General features: G+C 32.7%; 1 protein-coding gene across 1 annotated transcript; it reads right to left on the bottom strand.

Moving 5' to 3' along the window:
• Positions 1 to 744: 744 nt before the first annotated feature.
• On the bottom strand, positions 745 to 11,225 carry LOC145692562 (uncharacterized). Its single transcript, XM_081767870.1, has 2 exons — positions 8,865 to 11,225; positions 745 to 792 (listed from the first exon to the last, which is right to left on the bottom strand). Exons 1-2 carry the CDS (start codon positions 11,223 to 11,225, stop codon positions 745 to 747), a joined length of 2,409 nt encoding a protein of 802 aa, XP_081623996.1.
• Positions 11,226 to 12,673: the final 1,448 nt, after the last annotated feature.

Here is a 12,673-nt window from a genome sequence, read left to right as displayed (position 1 = left end):
ACGTCGTGTACGTCGTTGACGAATGTGTGTTAGCAGCTATAGACAATGAGCCAGGTTCGAGTACGCGGAAACTTAGCCGTGAGATGCATGTTAGTCACATAACTGTGTGGAGTGCGTTACATGAAAATATCTTGTACTCATACCACTTGCAAAGGGTACAAGGACTTACAGAAGTGGATTTCTAATCACGTGAAGCATTCTGCTAGGTTCATTAAACAGACCACTACCATCATGCTGTTTCAGACATCAATACTCTTCACTGACGAGGCCACGTTTGGAAGAGATGGTATCGCCTACATGCATAATAAACACATGTGGGCAGATGCACATCCCCATGGTACGGTTATCACGCATCATTAACACCGATTTGGACTCAATATATTTTGTGGTTTGCCCACTATCAACTGATTGGCCCATACATGTTAACCCGAAGACTAATTGGAGTATAGTATTTGACCTTCCTGTAGGATACACTGACCGAATTACAGGAAAACATTTCCCTTGCAATTGACTGCAAAATTTACACTAATATAATTCATTTAGCTTTGGAACTTCTTGCATAAAATAAAATATAATTTCTGACCATAGCATATACTATCTAATTAAAAACAGCGTTACTGTTTTGGCAATAAATAATAGCGATGAGACAAGGCTAATTTTTTCTTGCCATGATACCTTATTATTTTAAATAGTGTCCTATTTTAATTTTCTTGTTTTCCTTTTTATTATCTTAATTTTTATTAATTATTTTACACTACAGAAGTATTCCAAAGCTTTAAACCCTAATACTGCCTTGAAAAGAAATAATTTAATATGTAAATTAGTAATTGAAAATTTACTGGTAGAACTAATATCTCGTTCTCATCCTTCTAATTTTTGTTATTTTGTCACTCCTGTGTACAGCGGGGGACACTTCTAAATGGTACACCTTAGCCGTAAATCTCCATATGGATGTACCATTTAGAAGTGTCCCCCGCTGTACCATTATTTTTTTGTTACTCTTGTTCTCACTTGTATTTTATTCCTTGTATTTACTCTTCACTATTTGTGTGTTTTCTTTCATCTGTATTTTATTTACTTCTTTTATCATTTTTTACAAAACACTGTATTGGTGCTTTCTTTTGGTTTGTATTCATTTTAAGTTCTGGAAGTATTTCAAGTACAGGAAGGTATAAAACAGATTTAATCACTTGGCTAGCAAGAAATGCAGTCCTTCCAGGAAAATTTTATTGGGATACGCTTGACTCTTCTCGAGATTCTCTACGCAAGCATATAATAAATACCTGGCCCATAAGTGAAATCATTCTTTATTAACGACTACTGTTTGATACTGCCTTAACTCCAACAAAACTATTTCAAATTAAAAAGAGAGAAACGTGCCATTGCTGGTGACAAAGGAGTAGGAACTTTCAATAACATCATCTTTGAATGCGATCTTTTACATCATAATAGAGACAATTTTCTTCAGCAATAACATACTCTTCTAGGATATTCTCCATTCTCATACAAAAATATTCTGGCCACAAAAAATTAAAATATATTAAATTGCTAATACATTTTTACTGTACTCAGGACTTGACTTATTAAAAAAGAAAAGAGAACTTCTCAACAAAAGGAAACTCATCACATTTTGTCTCACCTCCAAAAAAATCCACGTATTTCAATGTTATTACTGAATTATCGTCGAAGAACTCAAGCGCCAAGATTAAAAATAATAATAATCATAATAAAATTCACCTTTCTGTGGTTATATTCTAAGGAAGTAATATTTTTGACTGATAAAACGTTCTTACTAACATTTCCAAACTTTACCAAGACAAGGATAAATTGATATTCAACGATGTAATCCTGTAAATAATAAATCAACATCATATCCACTACTTGAAATGAAAAATGAAATCTTTTAAGTTTTACGATTGATGAGAAATGAATGAAATGGTGGAATGAAGAAAGTGGGAGGAAACGGGAGAACCCCGAGAAAACCCACGAGCACGGTGTTTGCCCATCACAAAGTCCACACGGCGCGAGCTGGGATCGAACCAGGGACCCCAAGCACCGGAGGTGAACGCTCTACAACTGAGCCACCGCGCCGCCCCCACTACTTGAATCTTATTACTTCCGGAAAAGAAAAAAAAATGCAAAATAAGATACCTACCCACTCTGCACTTAGCACATGAACGTCATGGTGGGTGCGAGTACTGGATAAACACCATTTATGGTAAAGAAGACAAGGAAGTATATTTTAAGTGCTCAGTTGGTATACCAAGTACAAGTCTGATTGTATTGAGACCTAACAGTTGTTAAATGCGTTGTTCGGGAAGGTCAATGAAAATCGAGTATTTTTTTTTTTTTAATCTTGGACAACCTTTTGTATATTTATATCGTTTACTTCAATTTTACTACCCTAATTTCCTTTCTGTAGTGTCGTTTAGCTTTGATGTGTGTTTCATTTACTAGAGAAGAGTCCGACTTCAACCTATTGTATAACGTAATAACAATCTTGCAAAGCTCTACAAGTTGCGAAGTGTTACGGTTCCTAACAATCTGCTATTATTTAGTTGTAAAATTATTACAGTATTTGAATTTTCTGGACAATGTTCATTAGATAAAAGATGCAAATTCAAATAAGTAGATCAATTAAAAGTGTTAAGTGGGTTTTTCCCGTATGTTTCCGCATGCCTTATAGTTAAGTGAGATTCTTTAACTGTATAAGAATAATATAATAAAATTACGCAAGATTATTAAGTGAGAAACAAAGATGAGAATACACGTAAATTAGCACAACTATTACTTCCAAATTAGAAGTTACAATATTGTCGGACCCAGTCTCGGACTAGGGCATATAGGACACCGGCAGGAGCCTAACTTTGAGAACCCCATCTTCCCTTATTATTATTATTATTATTATTATTATTATTATTATTATTATTATTATTATTATTATTATTATTATTATTATTATAGTAGTAGTAGTAGTAGTAGTAGTAGTAGTAGTAGTAGTAGTAGTAGTAGTAGTACAAGTTTAACAGAGTCTTGTAAAACCTTTGCGATGGGGAGTGGCTTTTCTTCATAAAGCTGTCAGCTTCATTTACGCGAAGTAATGGGGTCCCAGAGTCTGGACCTGATCTGTTTCTTTGTGGTGTTGCAATAACTTGTCAAACGACTAACAGAGGGCCCCAGCAGGACTTTATAAAAGTCAGCCTCATATCGGCATTCATGGGGCCCCAATATACATTTAGACAATATGATGCTGGGGACCCATTCTTCATCTATATATATAAAAGAGAACGCACAAAATCCTTTGTCCGCTCATCACGCTAATACGGCTGAACCGATTTCTTTCATTTTTGGGGGGTTGTTAGGATTTGGACCCTAGATGGTTTTTATCATATCACTTTAATTTTCAATTACCAGTGTCTTGAGATAATTGACCAATCAGGTGTCAATACGTACAAAAAATCCTTTGTCCGCTCATCACGCTAATACGGCTGAACCGATTTCTTTCATTTTTGGGGGGTTGTTAGGATGTGGACCCTAGATGGTTTTTATCATATCACTTTAATTTTCAATTACCAGTGTCTTGAGATAATTGACCATTCAGGTGTCCATACGTACAAATCCTTTGTTATTAGTTCATCATAGGTATAAAAATAAACGTATTTATATGCAACCCGCATGACCCTGTGACTCGGCGGGTTAACATAACTGACAGGCGCTATAAATCACTTGAAAGCGAAAAAGTAAAAATTATCTAAGTAACAAAGTTTATTGCGTTCCGGGATGACCGCAGCGAAGCGGGGCGGGTTGGGGTGACCGCAGCGAAGCGGGGCGGGTTAACATAAATGACAGGCGATATAATGTTAACATTAGTGCAATCTTCTATGGTTTTTATCATATCACTTGAAAGCGAAAAAGTAAAAATTATCTAAGTAACAAAGTTTATTGCGTTCCGGGGTGACCGCAGCGAAGCGGGGTGAACGCTGCTAGTATTCTTTAAATATATTCTTACTAGACCATAAAGAAAGGGCCCCAAACAGAATTTTATAATAGCCTACTGTTAGTTTCATTCCAATCATGAGACCCCCAAGACTACATTCAATGCTAGGGGTCACTGAACTCTGGAAACAGAACAAAATACAATATATATATATATATATATATATATATATATATATATATATATATATATATATATATATATATATATATATATATATATATATATATATATATATATATATATATATATATATATATAGAGAGAGAGAGAGAGAGAGAGAGAGAGAGAGAGAGAGAAAGAGAGAGGTATCCCTGCCCTAGTTCCCTGGCCAGTCCGAGCTTGTCGGACACGTCATTTGAGAATCAAGCGAAACGAACAGAAACAAGGGCTCCTGAGTTTTCACAAATTTTGCTAACTGCCACGCAACGCATTGTTGAAAGAAGTTAAGTTGTATGAAGTTTAACGCAAATTAAAGCACATGTTTTACGTTGTGACTGTTCAATCCCTTGCCGTATGACACCCAAGGTAACACTGATCACACTCTATGCAATGTAAAGTGTACGGTTATCAGACGAATGTGCAGTGTTGCGAGATTAGGCTACAAGTAGTGGATTGGGCGATTTTTTAAGTGCCCTCGCTACAAAAATTTCGAATTAGGCGACACGCTACTTTTTGGGCTACTTGTAATCATCTGTGGGCTATAAATCTTCAATATACGCTACTTTTTATTTTCATATGTAGCATGAAGGATCATGTTTGTTTTTAATCTTATCACTGATGAATCAACCGATATTTCTTGTGAAGCATTTATACTTATGTAGGCCTACTAGAAATTCTCAAAGGATAATTGAATAGTTTATCTCAATTACTGTCACAGTTACTACCGTACTACAGAGATACTGCATGATATTTTTTTCTCGTATTGATATCAATATTCAACAAAGCTTTGGTATTGTACCTGATGGTGCATCTAACCTGTGCGGTAATAATAATTCTCTTTCCATACGCACGAAAAAGGATAACTGAAATATAATATTGATAAAAATACATTTGACATTCTCTTCATTTATCCTGTTCACATGCATCAGATGAATTGTCTGGAAATGTAAATTATTTGCTCAATGTCAGAGAAACATATAGCTGGTTTCATAGATCTGCTCTGCATAGTGATTCTTAAATGGAGCTATATAAGTTGATAAACGGTGGCGAGGAACTACTAAATCGTATTCCTTGAAATAAGGGGATTCTATTGAAGATTCGTAGCTTTTCTTCTAATATCTGTTTGTCTCACACACGCCCACCATTTTCCACTCTACCATTAGAATTATTATGTCAAATCACCAAATTTTAAAACATGACCGTGCTTCAATGTCTCAGATTCTCTTCAAAATTTTTCATATATTAATACCAATGAAATTATGCTAAATTATTTTTTTCCGATTTTGTGGATGAGAAATGGGCCGGGGAGAAATATTTGAATAATGTGAATTTTGCTTCAATTTCACTTCCCGGCACTCAGCATCATGGAACTAAATTACCATAACTTCCTTATTTTTAAAGTTATTGGGCTCATCCAGGTGTCAAATGAAAGCTTAATTTTTGCTCTTTCAGGGGGTCCTAAGTAACCTTGCAAAACGTTACACTGTCAAACATTAATGGGCATACAAAGCAAATTTTAGGTTTTTTTACAAATTGTGCCGTTGCTCAAAAGTTACAAATATGAAGATTTAAAGCTTTTTTTTTTTGTATGTTCATCTTAACACGTACATGGTATGGTTAAAAAATGATGAGGGTGTTTTTTGAAGTTTTGTATTTATTATATTTTATGTGCAGAAATATACAGTTTTAAGTGTTGTTACAAATTGTGTCATTGCTCGTAAGTTACAACTATGAAACTTTTGAAACTTTTTAAATAGAATTATCTTAATACATAAATGATATAGATAAAATGTAAAAAGGGTGCTTTTGGTATTTTTGCAATTATTATTATTGTTATTTGTGTTTTAAATGTACAGAAATATACAGATTTACTGTTGTTAACAGATTATACCTTTTGTCTGAAGTAGTGATGGCCAATTCCGGAATTTTTACTTTCCGGAGTCCGGAAAGTAAAATCGGAAAAAAATAATAAGGAAAAAATTCCTATTTCGGAAAAATCTGGAAGTCGGAAAAATTCCGGAAAGTGAAATTTCCGATTTCGGAAAATTTTGGCCATCCCTACTCTGAAGTGACAACTGTCACACTTTAAAACTTTTTCAAATAATCATCTTAGTAAATATTAGGTATACTTAAAAATAGAACTGGTTTAATGTGTAGTTTTGGTATTACCATAATATTATATTTTTGTACTTTAACTATGACTTTCAATTTTTTCCCAATTGTACCATCGCTTACAACTATCAAACTTTTATAACTTTTTATTGGATTAGTTTGCATTTACTAGATATGATTAAATAACAAAAGGGATACTTTGTTTTGTAATAATCTTGCGGCTTTGTGAATGGAAAATATAGGCCTAGCAATGTTGAGTGATTATTACAAACCCTATCAACAGAAATAAGAAACAATATACTAATGTACATAGATGAAAACAGTAAACATACATACCAGTAACATGTTTACATACATACCTATAATACATACCAGTATAATACTAGATTGTGTAAGAAAATCGATATACCCTTCACTAGATCAAAAATAATTATTTAGTTATAGGACCAAAGTTATTTAATAAACTAACATCTTCCATACAACAGCTGCCATTTAAGGTCTATAAGAAAAAAGTTATATGATTGGTTAGTAACGAATCCATTTTACTCGATTCAAGAGTTTAGTGAATGTCAAGATATTGTGTCCTAATTTGCAGTGGCACTTTATTTCAAATATTATTAGGTTGTTCATTATAAAATTAACCAATAACTGATTGTCTGTATGCAATGATTATTTTTTATATATCTGTATCTATATGTATATCTCATTCGGACGTTGTCTATTGCTTGTAAAGCTCAATGACAATAAAATATTCTATTCTATTCTAATACTTCTTAGAATTACATAGATTTACATACAAAATGTTGTGTCCTATATTTCACAGCTCATTCTTTTCATTGATGATATGATGTCTTCATTTGACTTTACTCTCAGTTGCATAAGTCCGGGCTGATTGGCTTGTAAGAGATGGAACAGGAACTTCCCAGATGATATTTTCAAAAGGTATCCAACAAAAGTCTTAATTTTCTGGGCAGCAGAATATAGAAGGTCCAGAGCGATTCATGAATTGCTCTCTGACGTACAAAAATAATAAATACAAAAATACCAAGAGCACCCTTTTTATACTTTAACCATATCATGTATGTGCTAAAATGATCCTATAAAAAAGGTTTCAAGAGTTTCACAATTGTAATTTACACACAATGACACGATTTGTAACAAAACTTAAAACTATATATTTCCGTACATGTAAAATACCAAAAAAAATAATAATTACAAAAATACTAAAAGCACCCTTTTTATATTTTAACCATAATATCATGTATGGGCTAAGATGATTCTATTTAAAAAGTTTCAAAAGTTTCATAGTTGTAACTTACGAGCAATGGCACAATTTGTAACAACACTTAAAACTGTATATTTCTGTACATAAAAAATAATAATTACAAATTACAAAAAACACTCTCTGTTTAACCATACTATGTACGTGTTAAGATGAATGTACAAAAAGAGTTTCAAAAGCTTCATAGTTGTAACTTTTGAGCAACAGCACAATTTGTAAAAACCCCCAAAATTTGCTTTGTATGCCCCTTAATGTTTGACAGTGTAATATTTTGCAAGGTTACTTAAGAGGTTCAGGTTCAGGTTCAGGTTCAAGGTATTTTCCTTCCTTCTCTTCGGAAGTTTGGATCCTGGAAAAAAAGAAAAAAAAAGTAAGTACTGTTTTTTTGTTTTTTTCATTTAACGTTTTCCATTTTCTTTTTCCACCAAAATTCAAGAAGTTCTTTGGTTTTTTCCATTTCTTTCTCACTTAGTTCCCTTCCATTTACATTAAAGCCTTGCCTCCAAACTAATTTAACCAAATTTCCTTCCTCTTTCATTTCATCAATCCATTTCCATTTTTCCCTGATTTTTTGGGTTTCTTCACATTTTAACAATATGTGTTCTAATGTTTCATCTTCTTTAAAACATAATTGACATTTTTCATTTACTTCTTTAAATTTTTTCAGTCTTACCCCTGTTTCAAGGCTCCCTGACCTGGCTTTGAAAAGTAAAATGCTTCCTAAATCATTGTTCATGTAATTTATTTTCTCATAACTCTTTTTATGTGTGTATATTCCTTTTAAACTGCTCTTCTTAACAACTTCTTCATACCACTTTTCCTGCGCTTTCTCTTTAAATGTTTTTTCTGTGATTTTTTCCCAATTTTTATAATTTTCTTCTCTATGCCAGCGGGTAGTTTGATCATACTTTCTTTCTAATTTCCTAACTCTCCTAAACCATTTCGTGTTCTCCCCTTTTCTCATATGTTTAGTGGCCTCATGCACCACTTTTACTAATCTTGTTTCTTCCATAAATTTTAATCTTCCAAGATATTTTACTTTACTCACACCTTCTCTTTTTTCAAAATCACTCCATCACATTTCTCCTGTTATTGTTACATTTGCACTTAATTTATTTGCTCCTAGGGCAAACCTTCCTATTTGATTTTGTGCTTGTTGTAAAATACTCCTGGTTTTTCCGTTAAAGTTATTACTTCATTTGCATATGTTAGCGCCGGTACTGCTACTTGTTTCCATAATATTCTTGATACCTCATATCTATTGTATGACCACATTGCTTTATTTTTTATAATTGCTGCATATTTTTGTACTTTATTTTTTAGTTTTTTTTCATGTTCAACTAAGTATTGTTCTCCTTCCTCAAGTGTGATTCCTAAAAATTCTATTTTTTCAGTCCTGCTTATTTCTATGTTTCCTGCTTGTATATTTTTATCCTCTATGTCTCCACTAAAAACCATGAACTTGCTTTTTTCTTCATTTATTTTTAGACCAATTTCTTCTCCTTTCCTAACTACTGTTTCTAACATTTCCTTAATATCTTCTATATTATTACTCATCAGAGTCACATCGTCTGCAAATAGAGTGCCAGGGATTTTTCTTACTTTTTCTTTTCCTTGCAATCTTAATTCTAACCCTCTGTTTGTTTTGATCAATGCTTCTTCCACTTCATGTATGTATATCAGGAATAGAACTGGTGATAGAGGACATCCTTGTTTCAAACCTTTATTACTTTCTATCCATTTTGATTTTACGTTTCCCATTTCATATCTGTATTTGTTGTTCTTATATAATTCCTTAAGGAGCATAATAAATTTCTTTGATATTCCTATGTTTTCCATTACTTCCCATAATATCTTTCTCTTGACTGTATCATACGCCTTTTCAATATCTATAAATGCTACTATGAAATCTTCTTTTCTTTCTCTGCATATTTCTATCAGTTGTGTTATAATGTAGATGTTATCTGTTGTTCTTCTATCTGTTCTGAATCCATTTTGTAACTCACTTAAAATTTTGTTTTTCTCTAGCCAGTTCATTAATCTATCTCTTAGAATAATTGCAAAAAACTTATATACGCAGCTGGTAATCGCTATTGGTCTATAATTTTTTATATCATGTTTATCTCTACCTTTTCCTTTATATATTAACTTAATCTTCGTTTGCTTCCAACTTGGAGGAATGGTTCTTGACTCAAGTATATTATTCATAATATTCTTTAAACTTTCCAAATATTTATTATCTAAGTTTATTAACATCTCATTTGACACCTCATCTGTTCCTGTTGCTTTTCCTCTTCTTAGCTTTTTCCTAGCCTTCTCTATTTCCATATTTTCAATATCATTAGTTAAGTCCTGACTTTCTTCTTCTGCACTCTCATTTCTCATTTTTGCTAATTTATTTGTTTCATTTTTCGGTTCTTCACAATTTTGCTTCATCGCCCAATCTGTTAAGTACGCCTCAATTTCCGTCCTGTCCTTCATTATTTGTCCCTTTTCATTTCTAAGAATAATTTCCTTTTCTGTTTCGTTTTGCTTTTGTCTAACATATCTCCAGAATCTTTTCCCTGCTTCTCTCCCTCCTGACTTAATTTCCTCTGCTATTTCTTCATTGAAATTTCTAATTTCTTTCATTTTAGCTATGTGTGCATCTTTCTTGCTGTTTATATATTCGTTCCATGCTTGAATTACTTCTTCTTTCCCGCTTTCTCCTTTCTTGAATTTCTTTAGTATTAGTCTATGGGTTCGGCTTTTTTCTTTTCTTATATTAATTTTTGTTTCTGTTTCTTTGGTCCAATTGAACTTTCTACTTTCTCTATAACCTTTCTTCCCTTCTTTCGCATTTGTAACTTCAGCTGCAGCACTTTTAATTTTTGTTACTAAAGATTCATAGCTTAGTTCATTTGTGTAATCTTTTTCTAATTTCTCTTTATATTTCTTTATATCTTCTTCTTTTTCCAGTCTTCTAATAGTAGGTTTGTTTTGATCTCTTTTATTTATTTTTTTTGGGTAATTTCTCTTGCCCTCTTGATCAAATAGCTCCATTTTTATTAATCTATGATCACTTCCTACACTGTAAATTCCCTCTTCATCAACATCAAATTCTTTAACCATTTTCCTGTTTTTTTCACTAACAAGAAAGTAATCAATAGTAGTAGCCATCTCTCTTTTGAAGTATGTCTTCTTAACTGGTGTTTGTCTTATGTTCACTATTTCTAAATTAAAATCCTCTACTAGTGAGTATAAAAGTTGCCCATTTTTGTTTACTTCTCCTTCCGTTTCTATCAAATGCGCATTTAAATCTCCTCCTATTATGTAATCTACATTTTCTTTTCTTATTTCATTTAAATCTTCATTTACACAATTATATATTTCCGTGTTCCACTCTAGATTTTTTTCAGGTCTCCAATATATTACACCTACATATAATTCCTTTTCCCCCAGCTTTACCTTTATCCATAAGTGATCCTTTACATCTTTGGTTTTGCATCTTAATTTGTTTTCTATGACACTTATATTTTTATTTATTAGAACTCCAACTCCTCCTCCTTTAATTTCTCCAGTTTTTCTATTTCTCCCTTCCCACATGTACTTAGTATCTTCCAAAGGTGGAGCAATTTCATCCCTCATGTTTGTTGCTGTAATTAGCATTATGTTTATATTCAGTTCCTCCATATTTTCGATAATTTCCTTCCATTTTTCTGTTTGATTTCCCCCTTCCTGAATATTTAAACAACCTATTTTTATATTTACAGAATTATTTTTATTTACTTTTTCATTTCTGGCAACCTTACTCCATCTTGCTTTCCCTTCCAGTCAATAATTTCGTTCCATAATTCTTATTTCAAGGATTTTTTCACATTCTTCCAAGATTTGTTGTCCTAAGAAACACCCTCCCCTCCAGTTAAGGTGTATTCCATCATTTGCTGCTTCATATTTGGTTAGTCTTCTATTTGCATCTACATAAACCGTTTCTAACTGTTTACAGACCCAATTTATGCCATCATTTAGCTTTTCTATAGTATCTTCATAAACATCATTTCTATATATTAATCCATTTACGACCCATTTACTTTCAGGATATAGTTCCTTACCTTTTTCTAGGAACTCCCACATTTCTTGGATCAGGTGCTTTCCGTTTCTTTTCCCTATATTATTTGTTCCTACATGCACTACAATTACTTTTGGATTTTTATATTCTTTTTTATTTTTCTCCATCATTTTCTCTAATTCATTTATCCTAATTCCTGGGAAAACCTGGGTCTTTACTCCATATTTTTTGCAGAATTTCGCTGCACCTTTCAACATTGAATCTCCTATTACCAATACATCTTCTTCCTGTAAGATATTTTTAATATTTCGATTTTGTTGCTTACTTTCTATATTTGCATTTGATCTTTTTCCTCTTTTTACTATTTTCCAATACTTTTCTTCTTGTTCACTTATTGCCTGTTCTTTCTGATTTTGTGTAACTTGCTGTTTTTCTTCCCTGGTTTTTTCTTCTTTTCCCTGCTCTTTTACTTCATTTTCTCCTTTTTCCCCAATTGTCTCTATGTATGTTATTTCTTCAAGATTACTCTGTCTGGTGTTGAATCTTTTACCTGTTTCTTTTCCAGATATGCTCTCTCTCTGTTGTCTCCTTTCACTTACATTTTCACATACTTCGGAGCTTCTTCCTTCTGTGGCTTCTTGGAAATTTTGTTCCTTGTTGCTTGGCTTGGGCACCTCCATTGCTGGATTCTTCATTTCTGTTTTGTCTTGTTTCTTATCCTCTACCGTCTCTGAATTCTTATCTTAAGATCTACTGAAAGAGCAAAAATTAAGCTTTCGTTTGACACCTTGATGAGCTAAATAATTTTAAAAATAAGAAAGTTATGGTAATTTAGTTCCATGATGCTGAGTGCCAAAAAGTGAAATTGAAGCAAAATTCACATTTTTCAAAAATTCTCCCCGGCCCACTTCTCATCCAAAAAATCGGAAAAAGTGAATTTAGCATAATTTCATTGGTATTTATGTATGAAAAATTTTTAAAGAGAATCTGAGACATTGAAGCACAGTGCTCTAGGTGATTTGACATGGAATGACCCCTAAGGGATCTGAGTCTGGTGAGATACAAAATCAAT

Source organism: Thermobia domestica, chromosome 8 (genome assembly GCF_964235325.1).
Source record: "Thermobia domestica chromosome 8, izTheDome1.hap1.1, whole genome shotgun sequence".
NCBI lineage: Eukaryota > Metazoa > Arthropoda > Insecta > Zygentoma > Lepismatidae > Thermobia > Thermobia domestica.
The sequence above is the reverse complement of the archived record's forward strand: the minus strand, read 5'-3'. Positions and strand labels throughout refer to the sequence as shown.

What these genes read in the sequence shown, in the direction of transcription:
- LOC145692562 (XM_081767870.1), bottom strand. Translation starts at nt 11,225, where the DNA reads ATGGAGGAACTGAATATAAACATAATGCTAATTACAGCAACAAACATG. An exon ending in AAAAAAAACTAAAAAATAAA is followed by an intron (nt 793 to 8,864) that starts GTACAAAAATAT and finishes TTTCTTTTCAAG; the next exon opens with GCAGTATTAGGGTTTAAAGC.